The sequence below is a fragment of the Zonotrichia leucophrys genome, chromosome 12 (assembly GCF_028769735.1).
Source record: "Zonotrichia leucophrys gambelii isolate GWCS_2022_RI chromosome 12, RI_Zleu_2.0, whole genome shotgun sequence".
Lineage (NCBI taxonomy): Eukaryota > Metazoa > Chordata > Aves > Passeriformes > Passerellidae > Zonotrichia > Zonotrichia leucophrys.
Genome location: NC_088182.1, coordinates 18,166,573 through 18,185,777, shown reverse-complemented (window position 1 = coordinate 18,185,777; position 19,205 = coordinate 18,166,573). Strand labels below are relative to the sequence as shown.

The window sequence follows — 19,205 nt, the reverse complement described above, 5'->3', positions numbered from 1 at the left end:
TTCCCCTTCCCAGAAGCGATGGCTGTTTGTCTGGCAGTGGTTGTGGCTGCTTTGCTCTGGGCTCAGTGAGGGGCTCTGAGGACAGGTGATGTTCTGGTGCTCTGACTGCCAAGTGTCACCTCACCCCGGGGAGCTGTGCCTGCAGTGGGAAGAGGAAATAACTCTGGAAATCAGCTCCTGCCTAAGAGCTTCACCAAGCCAATGAAATAAGTTCAAATGCTAATTCAACACAAAATAGTTTTGCAATAGTTTTGCACATAGAAGAAAAACTCTTGCAAAAGGATGGAATCTGTCGTGAATTGTCCTGCTCAGAGAGAAGGAGAGGTGAGCCAAGTCCTGCTTTGGTCATCTGGAGAAGCCTCCCAGCTGCCTTTGGTACTATGGACCTGCTGGGGGTGCAGCCCAGGCAGGGTGGGCTGGGAGAGCCTGGGGGGGTCCCCTCTCCTGCTGAGGGGGTCCCTCATCCTGCAGAGATTGAGGATTGAGGATGTTCCCTCATCCTGCAGGGATTGAGGATTGAGGATGTTCCCTCTCCTGCAGAGATTGAGGATTGAGGATGTTCCCTCATCCTGCAGGGATTGAGGATTGAGGATGTTCCCTCTCCTGCAGAGATTGAGGATTGAGGATGTTCCCTCTCCTGCAGGGATTGAGGATTGAGGATGTTCCCTCTCCTGCAGAGGCTGCATCCAGCAGGAGCTGTTGTCCAAGAGATGCACTAGCAAGAGGAAACTGAGCATATACAGTTTTTCTTGTTGATTTGGGTTTTAATTTTTTTTTGTTTTTTGTTTTTATTGCTCCTGAGAAAATGCATTTATTGTAAGCCAAGGTTCCTCTTGATTATCTTATTTTAATAAAATAAATTAAATTTTAGGTTTAAGATTCAATGTCATCATTTTAATGGGAGTCAGCCACAGTTCTTAGTGGGACATCTGCATTTGGAAAACTCAAGAAATGACATTTCTGAATAGGTTTTAAAAAGTAACTGATAAATAACAGCAGTGCAAGTAAAACCACACTTGATAAAACAACGTGTACATTTCCAGTCATGACAAGAGAGTTTGTGCTGCAGTGATCTTTGAGCAGCAGCTGCCTTGGACACCCTGAGGAGCTCCCAGGCCCCTGCCCTGCCCCACTCTGGCTCCATTTTCTCCACTGAGCTGCAAGGGAGGGTTTTGTGTTGGCTGAACTGCAGGAGGACACAACAGGTGGGTGAATCTGAACAGGGATTTTTTCACAGAGCAGGTGGTGAAATGTGCAATGTGGCTCTTGGGGCACAAATGGAGCCCGTGTGGGGTTTTTGCCTCACTGGGGTCAGGGCTGGCTGTGACAGACCCTGGAATGGCCCCACAGCCCTGCAGGCCCACAGAGCTCCTGGCAGAGGGGAACCAGCCCCAGTCTGGCCTCAGAACCTTCTGGAACAGGGCAAGGGCAGGCTGTGAACCCCTGGGTGGCAACTGAGAATTCTGTGAGCTTTGATACCTAAACAGGAAATTGGGACTTGAAGTCTCCATTTAGTTCTGCATGGTTTTTATCAATATTATTGTATTTGGACTGCAAATCTAAACATTATTTATCTCTAATTGTCACTTCATTATAAGCTTAAAACATGAAAGGGAAAATCCCAGAAGAGGTAAGCTGCTTTTACTTTAACTCTGATTTCCCAAAAGAAACCATTAAGCTGTGGTTTTTAAACCAGATCATGTGTCTCTTGAAAAAATGAAGTATTTTGGATAAGTAGGTTTATTTTAACCAGCACTGATGTCCAGTTAAATGAAAGGTGCTGAGTGAAGAACAAACCCAGACATGGTAAATCCCTGGTACTTTTGAAAACCAAGTCATGTTTTTAATTTCAGACTATCCCTCATGGCTTCTTGGGGCAGAGTAAATCAGGACTGTCCTGTTCAGGGTAAAGAACATCCTCTCCATTGATTTTTTTTTTTTTAGTGTATTCATGCCAATAATTATTTCTGGGGGAAAAAATTGAGGTGCAGGGCAGATGGAAATGAGCTTCAGAGGGAGGGTGAGGGCTGGGAAGCATTCTGGGATGGAAAGGGTGTTGGGTGTCCCTGACACGCTGATCTGGGTGTGTGACATCCTCTCAGGGATAATTCACCTTCTGCTTTGTCATCAGTGCTGACCAACTGCACTTCAGCCTTTGCTGGGCCAAGAGAGGGAATCGATGTTACAGCCATGCAAGGGCAGCCCTGGCTGTGCCACAATCACTGCACGGGGAAATGATGGAAAAATTAATTTCCAGTGAGAGCAGAGGGCACAGCTGGCACAGGGGAGGAGCTCCTGAGCCAGAAATGCCACCAGCAGCTGAATGGATCATCCTGGATCCCTGCCAGGCTGAGGCTCCTGCTGCTCCCTCCCTGTGTGCCCAGGGCTCTCTGAACACATTTTGCTTCATCATTTCCCACCCCTGATTACAAACCTTCCTGTCCTTGGCCTTTCTTTCTTACACATTTTTAAGTATTATTTTTATGCTTTTATATTGCTATAGATAATAACCAAAGGAGTTCACACCTTCCATGGCAACCCAAGTGTTGTAAAACAAACCCCACATCTCTGTTGGTGTTTGCAAACACTGCTCAGTGACAGCTCCTGCTCAGCTGTGTCCATGCTGTTGTTCCTGCAGTGCTCACTGAATTCTTGGGTTAAATTCCAAGTCAGAACAGTTGCCTTGGCAGAATGAACTTCTGGTACCAGATTTCACAACCCAACAGAAATCACATTTCTAACAAAGCAGAATTCAGTACCAGTTCTGTGAGACACCTCACTGCTGTCTGCTGCAGCTCCAGGAGTGCAGGGATCAGTGCAGCTGCATTTGCTGTGCAGCACAAGCCACTGCTGAGCTCTGGGGTTGGTGTGAAACGGGCTCATCACACTGGGATTGGTGTGAAACGGGCTCATCACACTGTAATTAGTGTGAAACAGGCTCATCACACTGTAATTAGTGTAAGACAGGGCTGGGGGCTCCACAGAACCCACCAGCCTCCACTCCCAGCTCCAGGTACTGCCTGAGGTATCATTAAGGAGAAAACCCTACACTGACCATTATTCCCAGTGGGTTTTGCACTTCTACATTTAGCTGATTTAGTGGAGAAAAAAACCCAAAAGCACCCAAACTCTAATTAGCAACAGTTTTTACCAGCTGAAGCTTTCACTGGACCTGTATTTACACTACCACTCAGCTCACAAGACAGCATATGTTAGGCCAGAGAGGGACAAAACCCTCCTGGGATTAAGGGATTTTTTTCCATGCAGCCAATTTTTTTGGTTTTTCTTTTAAATATATTTTAGTCTTTTTTTGTTGTTGCCATATAAAAACGATCTGAAAACTTTAGCAGGACTGCACAAGTGAGCAGCAGGGCACGTTTTGCTCTACCTGTGCTGGAGAGAGAGAAGCCTGGCAGGCAGGCAGGCAGCTGAGGGGGCTCAGAGGGGCTCTGGGGGCTCGCTGGGCTCCTGCTCAGCCCCAGAGAGGTGCATGAAGAGCTCCCCCAGCTCCGTCACCTCGGCGTCGGCGCCGGGCGCGCTCCGGCTCTCCCTGTCCTCGATGAAATCCCACAGGCGCACGGAGTTGAAGAACTGCAGCAGAGACACAGAGAGCAGCCTGAGCACTCCTTGGCACTGATGTATTTTATAAAAAATCCTTCTGCCAGCATCTTTCCTCCTGAGAAGCTGAGAAACTTCAGCTTCCCCATGTTTTGCTCAGTTTACCCAGCATGTGAATTGTTTTTACTTGATGACCAACAACAGCCACCTGTGTCGGGGCTGTGAGCAGCCACCAGATTTTATCATCCCTTTTCTTTCCTTGATGAAATCCTTTCTTCTATTCTTTTAGTATAGTTTTAGTGTATCATTTACTTCTAATATAAAATAATAAATCAGCCTTCTGAAACATGGAGTCAAGATTCTCATCTCTTCCCTGTGCTGTGAACACCCCCCAGCCCTGGCCTGGGCTGGCACCTCCCCACTGACCCCAGCCCCAGAGCTGGCTGTGAGCTCTGTGTGCCAGGGGAGGGCACACGAGGTTTTGTCCCTTCCAGCTGCCCTGAGTGCCAGCACAGCAGAGCTGTGGCACTGTGGGTGAAAGCTTTAAGGGCAGAATCCCTGTGAGGAAAGGTTTGGAATGGTCACAAAAACAAACATGTTCAGAAGCACTTCTGCTCTTTACAGACTCAGCCAGTGTTTAGTAGGATTATTATCTGTCTGCAGCACACTGAGGAGAAAATGAACCAAAGCTTCCCCAGCTTCAGCTGTGCTTAAGACAGGAACTCTGCCCAACCCCAGAGCCATGGACAGCATGGCACAGCCCCTCAGAGAGCCTGAAGGGGTGAGCTCCCTTCTCAAGGCAAGAATCATGCACAAATAACACACTGCTCCAAAGTTCATACAGGACAATGCCTCCCACATCAGTCAGTTCATACTGATCAGAAATACACATCTGGCTCATAACTAGAGAAATTTGGTAAAATCCAGGCATAATGAGACTTTCTGTCTCCAAGGACAAACCCTTGGCCCAGGAACACTGAGGGGCTTTTCCCCCTTATCCTGCAGGGCAGGAGGCAGTGGGGCTGCATCTGGGGGGCTGCAGGGGGGCTGCAGGGGGGCTGCAGGGGGGCAGCAGGGCTCTCCTTACCCTGACAGTGCCCTCGGAGCTCAGCTGCTTCCTGGGTTTCTCGGGCTCGGCGCGGGTGCCGTCGGGGTAGGCGTGCAGGTACAGACACTTCCCCCCAAAGGGACACGTCCCCTTGCCTTGCTCAAAGTACTTGCAGGGCTTTTTCCTGAGGGAATCACAACACAGGTTATTGCCTTCAGCTGGCAGGGAAGGAGGTGCAGCTCATGCCCACAGCCCCAGTGGTGTTCTGCTAACACAGCCACTGAGCTGAGAGCAGGGGACATTCCCATTTTCCTTCCCTCAGGCACCAGCAGTGATGGCTGAGGGATCCACACAGAGCCAGTTTAGGCAAGTGAGCTGAAGCAGCTTCAACATTTCTGAGCATTTTCAACATTCTGAGGCTGAGTGTCTGACCTACAATTGCACAGGCACAGAGTGAAGCAAGCTGTGAGCAGACACAAGGAGCTCTCTGCACAGGGGTCTGTAATTATATTAAATTTAAAAATAAAGGCTCAGCAATTGACTGAGCCTTAGAGCAGCTAAAGAACAACGTGAGGGGTGTGGGTGGCTGCTGCACTTACCCCACTCCCTGCTTGAATGCTTCAATCAGCTCATTCTTCTTCTCCTGCTCTTCCACCCAGTACACGCTGGGGATGACAAACTCGGAGATGACGCGGCACTCGGGGCAGGACCTGCAGGACAGGACACAGAGCTGCTCTGGACCTTCCACACTGGAACCCTCCTGAGACTGCCCCAGGAGTGAGAATCCTCCCCAAAGAGGGGATCTGTCACCTCAGGCAGCACAGACACCTCCTCCCACGTTAGCACAGAGCTTTGTGGCAGTTCCAGTTGGAATTGCCCAGTTCAGGGCACCCAGGGCTTGTGTTTGTTTCTGCACTTGAGCAAAAGTCTGCACATTCTTCCCATGTGCAGAGACAAACTCTGCTCTGGGAGTGCAGCAGGAAGCCAAAAACACAAATTAAGATGTCTCAGCCTTTTGAAATGCAAGGAGCTGATGGTCCCTTCAGTTGTGCAGAAAAGTCTCTTTTGCTAGAAGATTGAAAATAATTCCCACCTTTCCTTCAGCATGTTTGTAACTTGAGATGCTCAAAGAAGGAAACTTCCCTAAATGGATGTTTTAGATTCTCTCTGAGGGGGGACAGGTTTGGAACCCATTTTTGTGGAGCTAGAAGATAAAGGCATTTATGAGACAGGCACAAGTGTGGTCAGTGGGACACTGACCTGGAGCTGTACCTGAGGGAGAAAGCCCAGAATGAAGCACATCCATAGGAAAAGATGGGAGCTCTGAGTGCAGCCCCCTCACTGAGGGGGCACTGCAGGCTAAACAAGAATGCCAATGAAAGCTCCTGACTCAGTCTGACACAGCTGATGGTGATTGGCCACTAATTAAAAATAATTCACATGGAACCAATCAAACATTGACCTGTTGGTAAATGATTTCCAGACCACATTCCCAAAGAATCAGAGAATTTTTGTTTTCATTCTTTTCTAAGGCCTTTCAGCTTCCCAGGAGAAGAAACCCTGGTGAAGGGATTGTTCAGCAAACACCAAGGTGCCAGCCCTGGGCCTGGCAGAGCTGGGGCAGGCTCTGCTGAGCTGACACCTGCAGTTCCACTCCCTGAGAGCAGCTCCAGTCCCCTGAGAGCAGCTCAGCCCCTGTGTGAGAGCAGCTCCATCCCCTGTGTGAGAGCAGCTCCAGCCCCTGTGTGTGAGAGCAGCTCCAGCCCCTGTGTGTGAGAGCAGCTCCAGCTCCTGTGTGTGAGAGCAGCTCAGCCCCTGTGTGAGAGCAGCTCAGCCCCTGTGTGAGAGCAGCTCAGCCCCTGTGTGTGAGAGCAGCTCAGCCCCTGTGTGAGAGCAGCTCAGCCCCTGTGTGTGAGAGCAGCTCCAGCCCCTGTGTGTGAGAGCAGCTCCAGCCCTGTGTGTGAGAGCAGCTCAGCCCCTGTGTGAGAGCAGCTCCATCCCCTGTGTGAGAGCAGCTCCATCCCTGTGTGAGAGAGCAGCTCAGCCCCTGTGTGTGAGAGCAGCTCAGTCCCTGTGTGTGAGAGCAGCTCCAGCCCCTGTGTGTGAGAGCAGCTCCATCCCTGTGTGTGAGAGCAGCTCAGCCCCTGTGTGAGAGCAGCTCAGCCCCTGTGTGTGAGAGCAGCTCCAGCCCCTGTGTGAGAGCAGCTCCAGCCCCTGTGTGTGAGCAGCCCAGCCCCTGTGTGTGCCCAGCCCACCCCCAGGCAGGTGCAGCACTCACTTGATGATGGGGTTCTCAAACTGCTTGGCACACCTCCACTGGCGGATGCAGGACAGGCAGTAGGTGTGGGTGCAGTTGGACAGGATCCCAAACCTCCTCTCTGAGGCCGAGGCCTTCTCGTACACCACCTCCATGCAGATGCTGCACACCTTGTCCTGGCTGGCCTGGATGGCAAAGGCCCTCTCCATGTCGTGCTCAAAGGTTGCCATGCACATCTGTCAGGGCACAGGGCACTGTCAGGGACACAGGGCACAGCCAGCTCCCTCTGGAAAGATGGAGCATCTGAGGCATCATGCCAGCCTGGCATACCCAGCTCCTCGAAAGCATGGAGCACTCACTGAGGCATCATGCCAGCCTGGCCAGCCGTTCTCTGGCATGGAGCACTCACTGAGAGCACAGTGCCAGTCCGGCACAGCCACTTGGGTCTAGGGCACCAGGCAGTGGCACAGCCAGCTCCCTCTGGAAACCATGGAGCACTCACTGAGGGCACCAATGCCAGCCTGGCACAGCCAGCTCCCTCTGGAAAGCATGGAGCACTCACTGAGGGCACCACTCCCACCTGTCACTGGCACAGTTTAATTTAAAGAACATTAAATTCAATCATGTGTTTGAGCCTTCAGTGCTCTCCCAGCTGTCAGAAATAAAGATGCCAGGGTGCTTCATCCAGCCCTTCCTGTATCTCTGTCAGAGAACAGGTACTGAATTATTTGGTGCTTCAAATGTCCCCAAAGAACACCTCACTGAATAGGGGCCACACTCGTGCTCCTCTGATTACAATTAAGGCCACATTCATTCACCAGAGGCTCATTTTTACCCAGGTGAGGAATCAGTCTCTTATTTCAGCCTTCCTCCAGCATTGCTCACCCCAGCAGAGACAATCCAGAGGCCTCCCCACTGCCACAGCACTGCAGGGTGCGCTGGTGCCTCAGGCAGAGACCTCCCACAGCCCTTCCCCTGGAGAGCTGCAGGCCTTCAGTCTCTGATGAGGATGAAAAGGCAAAACCCATAAACTGCTGCCTGCAGCCAGTTCAGCTCCAGAGGCCTGAGCTGGCCCAGCACCACAGCAGGAGCTCTGTGGGAGAAGCTCCACGCTGAGCTGGACCTCTCACCAGTCCTAAATACAGCCACACTCTCAACCCTAGAGTTAAGAGTATGAATGTGTTTAGGACTCCACCCCACCTATTTCCACTTCTATCCAACAGCCTCAAGAACATTCCCAGCACAATCACAAACACAGTCAAAATCTCCTTCTTAATCAGCCTAATCCAAATAACAATCTCCATCCACTCCAGAACAGAAAGCCTCACCTCCTTCTGAGAATGAAAATTCATTATAAACTTCAGAATCCCCATCAGCCTAAAAATAGATTTCTACTCCCTTATCTTCTTCCCCATTGCACTGTTCCTACCATGATCTGTCCTTGTTGAAGATTGCCATGCAGATGTTTTCCATTCCCACCTGTATGGCAGATTACCTTTGCCAAGTGGGCAGTTTGCCTTATCTCTCTCTGAGTGACCACATTCACACCTCCCTGGGCAGGGGACATTGCTGATAACAGCCATTGAATGTCCCTGCATGGCTGATAAGAACTACAGCATCCCACTGGGAGATGGGAGCCCAGAGGGAGGAGCCAAGCATTGCTGCCCAGATATAACCCAGAGGTTCTGAGATACCCAGCAACGGCCCCCATATCTTCCCTCCATGGATTCCCCAGAGGAACAGCAGCTGCCTCTCCTTCCACTGGATCTTCAGAAGAAGAATCCATCCTTCTCTACAGGATCCTGCTCCAGCAGAACCACCCCTGACACTGCAGGAGAACTGCAGCCACATTTCCAATTGGATTGCTACCAATAGGGTGTCAGGTTGTGTTCTGACTCTGTCAGTGTTGTTCTAGTGCACTGCATTGTTTATTTTATAATTTTATTTTTCTTCCCTATTAAAGAACTGTTATTTCCTGCTCCCATATTTTTACCTCAGAGCCCCTTCATTTCAAATTTATAGCAATTCAGAGGGGTGGGGAGGGTTTACATTCTCCATTTCCGGAGAGGCTCTCCTTCCTTAGCAGACTCCTGGCTTTGCAAACCAAGCCAATCCTACAATTTCCAAGGTGATACATGGGCTCAGACTCCTACATTACAACACTTTTCACTCAACCTGCTGTACTCTAAGGCGAGAGCAGCCCCAGCCCTGCCCCGAGCTCCCCACTCCCGTTTACCATCTCGTGGGCTTTCCTCTGCTCCGGGTCGAAGGGGTGCAGCACCTGCAGGCCGCAGATCTCGCACAGCTGCCCGTGCAGGTAGAGGCAGCGCTCCCCGAAGTGGCAGGCGCCGGCGGCGGCGTAGGGACACAGCTGCTCCGCGGGGGCGCTGGGGCAGCCGCCGGGCGCCGCCTCCTCCAGGCCGCTGCAGATGGCCTCCAGGTACGAGTGCGGCTTGGGCGCCTCCTCCTCCTCGCCGTCGCCGGGCTCGGGGCAGCACGGCAGCGCCCCGGCCACCGAGGGCGGCGCCTGCTCCTCGCTGGAGCCGCACAGCTCTGCCGGGAGACACAGCAGGGATTCTCCTAAATACTGATTTGGGTGAAATGTACGTCTTTAAATCTGCAAAGCCTAGGCTCAAGGGAAACTGCTTCCATGATGGGCAGAGGTAAGGGCGGGGAGACAGAGGGTGATAAAGAGAGACTGCTGTGACAGCATATCAACCTGACCTAAGAATTCCTTCTGATAAAGAACTAGCAGCAAATGTCACGTGAAATTTGTAAACATGAATATGTATGAACCCATTGTGAAATTGTATGCATATGTATTTGAGAGGGGGATAAGAAGAGACCTGAAGTTCCCAGAAGTACACATGTCACTTCAGGGGAATGACTCCCACATGCGTCCAGCGCTGTAATAAACATATCGGCTTCACAACTTTCACTAAGTTGTGGAGTTTTTGGCTGTCTCTGCAAAACAGTGGGACAAGCACAGGCACTGGGCTCAGCCCCAGCAGTGCCTGACTCTTTAAGGGTTACAGTTTCCTCCCCAGTGGGGTCTCATCTCTGAGCCCCTCTGCTTGTGAATCACAGGGATCTCCCCAGGCTGCCTGCTGAAGAGTTCAGCGTTTGTGCAGGTGTGCTCTGTCACAAACCACTGGAAATCATCAGGGCTGGACAAAACCTCCGAGATCATCAGGTGTGAGCCAGCACCCCAGGACACAGAGATGCTCTGCTACCTCCCCACAGTGGAACCCTCCTCAGACTGCCCCAGCAGTGAGGATCCTCCCCAGAGAGGGGATCTGTCACCTCAGGCAGCACAGACACCTCCTCCCATGTTAGCACTGAACTTTGTGGCAGTTCCAGTTGGAATTGCCCAGTTCAGGGCACCCAGGGCTGTCACAGACACCTTTTTAGGAAAATCCTTTCTGAGGATTTTTTTCTTCCTGAGAAGCTGAGAAGCTCCAGGAACAAAATGCAAACAATGGTTATCTGCTGCTGTGGAATGCAACAGATGCATCTGTGATTGTTCTCGTGTGGATGTTGGGATTTAGTGACCAGTCATGGCAGAGCTGGCTCTTTCTCTCTGTCCAAGCCAGCTGCTTTTCTTTTCTTTTTTCTCTTTTCTTTTCTTTTCTTTTCTTTTCTTTTCTTTTCTTTTCTTTTCTTTTCTTTTCTTTTCTTTTCTTTTCTTTTCTTTTCTTTTCTTTTCTTTTCTTTTCTTTTCTTTTCTTTTCTTTTCTTGCCTTCTGAGATAAAACTTTTCCTTCTATTCTTTTTACTATAGTTATAATGTAATATATAAGGTAATAAATCAAACATTCTGAACATGGAGTTAACATTCTTGTCTCTTCCTTCACCTGAAAACCCCTGTGAACACCATCACACCCCTCTGCTCGTGAATCACAGGGATTGCCTGCTGAGGAGCTCAGCATTTGTTCAGGGGTGCTCTGTCACACACCCATTGGAAACCACAGAATCACCAGGGCTGGACAAGAGCTCTGAGATCATCAGGTGTGAGCCAGCACCCCAGGACAGCCCTGGACTCCTTCTCCCTGAGGGGGAACATGTTTGGAACACATTTTTTGTGGAGTTAGAAGATAAAGGCATTTATGAGACAGGTAAAAGTGTGGTCAGTGGGAGTTCCAGGGGAATTGCTCAGTTCAGGACACTCAGGGCTTGCGTTTACTTCTGGACTTGAGCAATTCCCCCCATAGTAAACCATAACAAGCACAAGGAGACAAAAGAAACCCCCAAATTTACCAGTCAACCACACCCTACAACTGCTGCTACAACCAGCCCCAGCACCCCATAATAAGGGGAGGGCTTAGATGCAACTGCCAACCCCCCTAGAACAAAGCACAGCCCTAAAAATAACACAAATTCTATCGTTGCTCCCCTGTGCAGAGACAAACTCTGTTCTGGGAGTGCAGCAGGAAGCCAAGAACACAAATTAAGATGTCTCAGCCTTTTGAAATGCAAGGAGCTGATGGTCACTTCAGTGACATTTGGAGTAAAAGTTGTGCAGAAAAGTCTGTTTGGGTAGAAGATTGAAAATAATTCCCACCTTTCCTTCAGCATGTTTGTAACTTGAGATGCTCAAAGAAGGAAACTTCCCTAAATGGATGTTTTAGATTCTCTCTGAGGGGGAACAGGTTTGGAACCCATTTTTTGTGGAGCTAGAAGATAAAGGCATTTATGAGACAGGCACAAGTGTGGTCAGTGGGACACTGACCTGGAGCTGGACCTGAGGGAGAAAGCCCAGAATGAAGCACATCCATAGGAAAAGATGGGAGCTCTGAGGGCAGCCCCCTCACTGAGGGGGCACTGCAGGGACAACAGCTGCTCCAGCAGCTCATGGCACAGGGGGCCCTAAAGGTTCTGGGGCTGCTGGTCAGCAATGGGACACTGGGACAGCAGGACACTGGGACACTGGGACACAGGGACAGCAGGACACTGGGAGCACAGGGACACGGGGACACAGGGACACGGGGACACAGGGACAGCAGGACACTGGGACACAGGGACACTGGGAGCACAGGGACACTGGGAGCACAGGGACAGCAGGACACTGGGAGCACAGGGACACTGGGACAGAGGGACACTGGGACAGCAGGACACTGGGACACAGGGACACTGGGACAGCAGGACACTGGGAGCACAGGGACACTGGGACAGCAGGACATGGGGACACAGGGACAGCAGGACACAGGGACAGCAGGACACTGGGACACAGGGACAGCAGGACACTGGGACACAGGGACAGCAGGACACAGGGACAGCAGGACACTGGGACACAGGGACAGCAGGACACTGGGACACAGGGACAGCAGGACACTGGGACAGCAGGACACTGGGACACAGGGAGCACCAGGACAATGGGAACATAGGGACACTGGGACAGCAGGACACTGGGGACAGCAGGACACTGCCACATGAGAGCACTGCAGCCTCAGCAGGAAATGAAGCACTCCCACAAGGGCAGAGCTCGGCCAGGTCCCAGCTGCTCCAGAGCCCTCTGTGCCCACTGGGCACAGGACCAGGGAGGGCAGAGCTGCCCTGCAGGGCTGTGGGATGGAGGGAACTGCAGCAAGGGACACCCAGGGCACCCAGCTGCTCCTGCAGGCAGCTCTGCCAGCCCAGACCAGGGTGAGGAGGGAGATGAGAATGTGACTCCATGTTCTCAGAAGGCCGATTCATTATGTTATGATATTATATTAAAAGAAATGCTATACTAAAGCTATACTAAACTACAGAGAAAGGAGACATCAGTTCTTACTGAAGGGCACACCTGCACACCTGCAGGGATGAGGGCTCCCTCCCAATGCCTGAGCACCCCCAACATGAAAAAACTCTTCCTGATGTCCGGCCTGGAGCTCCCCAGGCCTGAGGGCTCACCCAGCTCCGGGAGCAGAGCCTGACACCCCGGACAGAACATTCCCCTCCCTCCCTCGCCCAGGGAGCCCGACGGGAGCTGTCCCCTCCAAGGCCTTGGGGCTCCGATAAGCACCGGGGACAGCACCTCCCTCCTCCCTCCTCCCTCCCTGCCCGCGGCCGCACAGCCGCTCCCACTCACTCACTCCTGTCCCGCAGCACCAGCGTCCTCTTCTCCCTCCGGCTGCGGGGGGCGCCGGCGCCGGGCTCGGGGGGCGCCCGGGGGCTGCCCGGGGCCGCGGGGGGCGCCGGGGCCGCGGCTCCGCCCGGGGGCAGCTTCACGTGGTCATACCTGCGGGGAAACGGCACCGGGAAACAAACCGGGACATGAAAACCGGGACACGGAAACGGCACCGGGAAACAAACCGGGACACGGAAACCGGGACACGGAAACGGCACCGGGAAACAAACCGGGACACGGAAACGGCATCGGGAAACAAATCGGGACATGGAAATGGCACCGGGAAACAAACCGGGACATGGAAACCGGGACACGGAAACGGCACCGGGAAACAAACTGGGACACGGAAATGGCACCGGGAAACAAACCGGACAGGAACGGCACCGGGAAACAAACCGGGACACGGAAATGGCATTGGGAAACCGGACACATGGCTGAGCCGGGGGGGGACGGGATCTCGGACAGGGCGAGGGACCGGGGGGACAGCCCAGGGAAAGCAGGGAAATGGGGACACACTCCGGTAGAACTGGGGACACTGCAGCAGCAGAGCAGGAGCTGCCAGGGGAGTGAAGGAGCTGCTCCATGGACACAGCCACGTGTGCAATATTTTCAGGGGACAGAAATATTCCCCAGCTGTGCCCCAGGCAGGAGAAGCACAGCCAGAACCTCCCTGAGCCCTCAGGAGCAGCCAGAGCAGCTCCAGGGCCTGACCCCGGCCTGGCACATGGGCAGGGAGCTGAGGGAGCTGCAGGAGCCTCGGCCAGTCCATTCCCGGCTCTCCTCAGAGCGTTCCCCTGGGAGATTTAACCTGCAGACCCCAGGGAGAGCTGTGGAACTGCTCAGCCCTCCCCCAGAGCTCCATTCCCACAGAGCAAAACACGCCCTGACACTGAGCCAGATCACAACTGCACCGCTGCAGGTGAAAGCTGCTTTAGGCTCTGAGGGCAAAACTCACATGTAAGAAATGATTTCCTGCCCAGGAGCCCCGCGGTGCCCGGCTCGGTGCTCACCTGCAGCGGGAGCCGTAGGCACACTGCCCTTTCTGGTAGTACTTGCAGATGGTGGAGGATTTGCTGGTGGCCAGGTCATGGGAGAACAGGCACTTGCTGCCCTCCCGACACACGCCCTGCAAGAAATACCTGCGGAGAGACACACGGCTCGCTCAGGGCGGGCGCTGCCTTTGCTGTTTGTTTGTTTGCACAGAAGCAGCGGGGCTGGCAAAGCGCTCCCAGCCCTGGAGCCCGAGCTGTGCCCGAGCACAGCGCCCCACTGCAGGGATGGGCACTGCCGGCGGCCCCTCGGGACCCAGCGCCCCTTCATGAACAAAACTCCCGAGGAGCCCTGGAGGAGCCGTCCCGGCTGACCCCGCCTGTTACCCGGGCACCCCCGGCCGGGATCCCGGGCAGCCTCCGGGGAGCGCAGGGCTGGGGACAAGGAGGGGACAGGGGGGCAGCCACGATCCCCAGCTCGGCACGGGCCGGTCCCGACGGGGGAGAGCGGAGCGAAGGGCTGTGAGGAGCGGGACAGGGGCCGGGCCGGTGTTTGAGGGCTCTAAGGGCTCCGGGCCCGGGCGGAGCGTGGGGGGCGTGAGAGCGGAACGAGGCGCGGGGCACGGGCGGAGGCGGTGCCGGCGGGGAGCCCGGGGGCTGTGAGGGCCGTGAGTGCTGTGAGGGCTGCGCGGGTTCTGAGGGCCGTGCGGGCTGTAAGGGTTCTGAGGGCTCTGCAGGTCTGGCCCGGCCGGGCCGCGCTCACCTGCACGTCACCTGCTTCGTGCTCATCGTGCCGCCGCACTGTCCAGCCCGCCCGGCTCCTCACGCCGCGCACGGAGGTTCCGCGGCACGGGGGGGCGTGGTCGCGGCCCCGCCCCGCCCCGCGGCCGCGTTTCCGGCCGGACGGTTTAGGCCGGCGCGCCGAGCCATGGCGGTGCTGCGCGTGCGCCACTGCCGCGCGCTCCTGTACTGCCGGCGCGCGCCGCCGCGCTGTCCCGCGTGCGGAGGGGACCTGCGCGGAGCCGGGCTGGCCTCGGCGCCTGTGCGCCTGGACAGCCCCTTCCGGCACGGCCACGGGCAGCCCCGCGCCTTCCTCATCAGGCCCACCCACGGCACCTTCCTGGAGTAACCGCCAGGGGGCGCTGAGGGAGCGGAAAGGGCGGGAACGGGGCGGGACCGGGAGTGGGAACGGGAATGGGTCGGGACAGGGGAGTGGGAACGGGAATGAGGAGGGAAGGGGGCGGGACATGGGAATAAGGGATGGGGAGGGAAAAGGACAGGGTAATGGAATGGGAACGAGGACGGGATGGGGAATGGCAATGGGGCGGGAACCGAGAGGGAAATAGGGAGGGAAAAGGATTGGGAAAGGGGCGGGCACTGAGGGAACGGGGAATGGAACGGGAGGGGAAGAGGGAGGAGAATGGGGAATGGGAGGGAAAAGGGGAGGGGGAATAGGGATGGAAAAGGGGCGGGCGCTGAGAAGGAATGGGGAGGGAAAGGGAATGGGCGGGAAAAGGGAATGGAAAACGAAGGGGGAAGGAAATGAAATGGGAAGACAAGGGAAGGGGGAAGGAAGGGGAATGGGAAGGAGAAGAGGAATGGGAAGGGAAGGGAAGGGAAGGGAAGGGAAGGGAAGGGAAGGAAGGAAGGAAGGAAGGGAAGTGGAAGGGAAGGGAAGTGGAAGGAAAGGGGAAAGGGGAAAGGGAAGGGAAGGGAAGGGAAGGGAGGAAGGGAATGGAAGGGAAGTGGAAGGAAGGGAGGGAAGGGAAGGGAGGGCCGGGTCAGGCTCACAGCTCTGCGGAAGGCAGGCTGCCACCCCGGCAGGTGAGGGCCAGCCCTGCCGGGCTGTGCCGGGCCCCGCTGTCCCTCAGCGCCGCTCTGCCCCTCCCGCAGCGGCTACGACGGGCACAGCGACCTGCACGTGGGCATCAGCAGCTCGCAGGGTGAGCAGCGCGGGTGTCCCAGCTCGGGATATCCCGGGATAGGCTCATTGGGAATGGTCTCACCCTGCAGCACTGCTCCAGAGCAGATCCATTGCCCTGCATGGATTGAACAGGCACTGAATGGAATACACAGGTGCCCCTGGAATGAAAGGCTAGGCTTGCTCTAAAGGAATTACAGTTTTAATTGAGTTTAACACAGTTCTTGCTAATTCTAAAACACCCCTAATTAAAAAACATTTTTAAAAGCCACATTACAGATCCTATTGGGCTCTACCTAGAGCAGGCCCACCCTGTACATTGTACATTTAGATGTACATTTCATACAGAGCCAGTCTCCTTTGGGGGTTAAAGATGAAGCCTGATAGTTGCTCTGATTATTGAAGAGCCAACCCTTTTTTCAAAGCACGCTGTGAGAACGAGCCCGGGTGTTTGCAGGGAGCCAGGGCTGCATTGCCTGCTCTGATGGTGGGAAGCTGGGTGAGAAGGAAGCTCTGTGTGTGTGTTTGCAGGTGTGGTGTACAGCTACGACCAGGAGGGCGTGCACAGGGATGCCAGGGGCTGGGAGCAGTGCATCAGCATCCCCCTGCTGCAGCCGGACGCGGGGCAGCTGCTGCAGCACTGGGACAGCCTCCTGCAGGAGTTCTCCCTGGAAGAGGCCTGGCTCCCCCACAGGTGTGTGCTGGCACTAGGGCTGCGTTTGGGATGGGCTCCGGGCTCACTCAGGACTCCATTCCTGGCCTGCCTGCACAGAATGGGCTGAACTTTAGGTAAAACTCAGCTGCTGGAACATAAAAGCTCTAAAGAAAGAGGTTTAGGGAATTTTGCACTAAAGCCCCAGTTCAGTGAAACATCACCTGCATGCTGCTGAGTACAAAAGTCCAGGCACAACTCCATAATTATTTTTCCGGCAGTTTGAGGTGTGTTTGCATTTAAAGGCTGAGCACAGTGATGGGATGCTTGCCCAGCTGTTGTGGTGAGCAATGGAGAGCAGGCTGATCTCTGCTCTGCTGGTGACAGGGCAGGAAAGCAGCACTCCTGGGATTGTCCCTCAGAGCCTGCCTGGGTGCCACCATTAAAGAAAACAAAAAACCCTCCTATCAAATCAAAAGCATTTTTAAGCAATTCTGTATGTGCTGACTATAAAATTTCAGGGAGCAAACATTACCCCCCAAAAGAGATGGAAAATTTGATTTAGAGCAGAATGTGCCACTTGTGAGGAAGATATGGAACAACTGGGAGGGAGGGGGAGTAACTGGAGAGTATTCCTGGAGTAAGTGCTCCTTGGGAGTGGTGGTGGGTGGCAGTGCCCTGCTGAGGGTGTGTGACAGTGACACTGCCCCGCTCAGGGGTGTGTGACAGTGACACTGAGGGTGTGTGACAGTGACACTGCCCTGCTGAGGGTGTGTGACAGTGACACTGCCCCGCTCAGGGGTGTGACAGTGACACTGCCCTGCTGAGGGGTGTGTGACAGTGACACTGAGGGGTGTGTGACAATGGCACTGCCCTGCTGAGGGTGTGTGACAGTGACACTGAGGGGTGTGTGACAGTGACACTGCCCCGCTCAGGGGTGTGACAGTGACACTGCCCTGCTCAGGGGTGTGTGACAGTGACACTGAGGGGTGTGTGACAGTGACACTGCCCCGCTCAGGGGTGTGTGACAGTGACACTGCCCTGCTGAGGGTGTGTGACAGTGACACTGCCCCGCTGAGGGTGTGTGACAGTGACACTGAGGGGTGTGTGACAGTGACACTGAGGGTGTGTGACAGTGACACTGCCCCACTGAGGGTGTGTGACAGTGACACTGAGGGGTGTGTGACAGTGACACTGCCCCGCTCAGGGGTGTGACAGTGACACTGCCCTGCTCAGGGGTGTGACAGTGACACTGCCCCGCTCAGGGGTGTGTGACAGTGACACTGCCCCGCTCAGGGGTGTGTGACAGTGACACTGAGGGGTGTGTGACAGTGACACTGCCCTGCTGAGGTGTTGTGGGAACAGTGACACTGAGGGGGTGTGGGCAGTGACACTGGGGAGTTCTGGTGTGGAAGTGACATGCCTGCTAGGGGTGGTGGACAGTGACACTGAGGGTGTGTGACAGTGACACTGCCCTGCTCAGGGTGTGTGACAGTGACACTGAGGGGTGTGTGACAGTGACACTGAGGGTGTGTGACAGTGACACTGCCCTGCTGAGGGGTGTGTGACAGTGACACTGCCCCGCTGAGTGAGGTGTTTCCCAGGTACGAGGAGCAGCAGCACAACTGTTTCACCTTCGCCCTGGCGTTCATCAACCGCGTGCGGCAGGCCCGGGGCGGGGCCGCGCTGAGCAGGGCGGAGTTCACGGAGCGCTTCGTGCTGCCCCGCTCCAGGGAGGCCGCGCGCTACCTGCGCCTGCAGCAGCTGCTGCAGCACAGCGACATCCACATCGTGCCCCTGGCTGAGCAGCAGCAGCACAGCCTGCCCGGGAACCACGGCCCGCTGCAGGAGTGATGGGAAACGAGGGGCACAGCAGGGGTTAAGGTTTAATGTGGGTAAAAACACCGTTACCTAAACCCTGCAGCTCAGGGTACTGAGCGTGTGCATTTCAGGGAACTTACACACACACAATGTACCCACTACAGGGAATTTCCATGGAACTATTCCTGTGGAAAAATGTTCTGTGATTTAACATTCACTGCGTGCTCTGTTCTGCAAAAACACTTCACAGCAGAAATCTGAACTGCTGTGGAGTTCAGGGATTTACAGATGAACTGTGGGAACATCAGCTGTAGCAAACCAAAATGGCCTTTCCTGTCATATAGTATAACACTGAGTGAAAAAAGGCAACGTGTGCTTGTGTGCTCTAAATCCCATCCCTGTCTGACTGTTCATTTCCTTTCCTGTCTGTTAATTACTAATAAATGTACCAACAAATAAATCCAGCCTCTTTGCCTGTCAAATTTCTTTTTCCATTCTGAACTGGGTAAAGTAAAGAAGCCAAGGTGTAAAGTAAAGGTAAAGTAAAGAAGCCAAGGTGTAAAGTAAAGGTAAAGTAAAGAAGCCAAGGTGTAAAATAAAGGTAAAGAAGCCAAGGTGTAAAGCAAAGGTAAAATAAAGAAGCCAAGGTGTAAAATAAAGGCAAAGTAAAGAAGTCAAGGTGTAAAGTAAAGGTAAGGTAAAGAAGCCAAGGTGTAAAGCAGGGTAAAGGAAAGAAGCCAAGGTGTAAAATAAAGGTAAAGAAGACAAGGTGTAAAGTAAAGGTAAAATAAAGAAGCCAAGGTGTAAAATAAAGGTAAAGTAAAGAAGCCAAGGTGTAAAGGTAAAGAAA

At 53.9% G+C, this 19,205-nt stretch overlaps 2 protein-coding genes across 3 annotated transcripts; one reads left to right on the top strand and one right to left on the bottom strand.

Moving 5' to 3' along the window:
- Window positions 1–9: 9 nt before the first annotated feature.
- MKRN2 (makorin ring finger protein 2) lies at window positions 10–14,900 on the bottom strand. Of its 2 annotated transcripts, XR_010441845.1 has the most exons (9): window positions 14,725–14,900; window positions 13,983–14,111; window positions 12,938–13,083; window positions 9,100–9,416; window positions 6,885–7,099; window positions 5,206–5,316; window positions 4,646–4,790; window positions 3,389–3,591; window positions 10–139 (listed from the first exon to the last, which is right to left on the bottom strand). XR_010441845.1 is itself a non-coding variant. In XM_064724302.1 (8 exons), the coding sequence occupies exons 1-8, from the start codon at window positions 14,748–14,750 to the stop codon at window positions 3,439–3,441; spliced, it is 1,242 nt and encodes a 413-aa protein (XP_064580372.1). In that variant the 5' UTR covers window positions 14,751–14,900; the 3' UTR covers window positions 3,130–3,438. The 2 variants fall into 2 exon arrangements, 1 of the variants encoding a protein (XP_064580372.1); XM_064724302.1 differs by lacking the exon at window positions 10–139 and having other exon boundaries at window positions 3,130–3,591.
- MKRN2OS (MKRN2 opposite strand) lies at window positions 14,869–18,815 on the top strand. The gene is made up of 4 exons (XM_064724303.1): window positions 14,869–15,086; window positions 15,855–15,904; window positions 16,414–16,576; window positions 18,139–18,815. The coding sequence occupies exons 1-4, from the start codon at window positions 14,890–14,892 to the stop codon at window positions 18,386–18,388; spliced, it is 660 nt and encodes a 219-aa protein (XP_064580373.1). The 5' UTR covers window positions 14,869–14,889; the 3' UTR covers window positions 18,389–18,815.
- The last annotated feature ends 390 nt before the right edge of the window (window positions 18,816–19,205 follow it).

Coding starts and splice junctions, on each gene's coding strand:
- MKRN2 (XM_064724302.1), bottom strand. CDS start 14,750: ATGAGCACGAAGCAGGTGACGTGCAG. Junction 4,791..5,205: donor GCATTCAAGCAGGGAGTGGG/GTAAGTGCAGCA, acceptor TGATTCCCTCAG/GAAAAAGCCCTGCAAGTACT. Junction 3,592..4,645: donor GCTCCGAGGGCACTGTCAGG/GTAAGGAGAGCC, acceptor TCTCTGCTGCAG/TTCTTCAACTCCGTGCGCCT.
- MKRN2OS (XM_064724303.1), top strand. CDS start 14,890: ATGGCGGTGCTGCGCGTGCGCCACTGCCGCGCGCTCCTGTACTGCCGG. Junction 15,087..15,854: donor ACCCACGGCACCTTCCTGGA/GTAACCGCCAGG, acceptor CCCCTCCCGCAG/CGGCTACGACGGGCACAGCG. Junction 15,905..16,413: donor GGGCATCAGCAGCTCGCAGG/GTGAGCAGCGCG, acceptor GTGTGTTTGCAG/GTGTGGTGTACAGCTACGAC.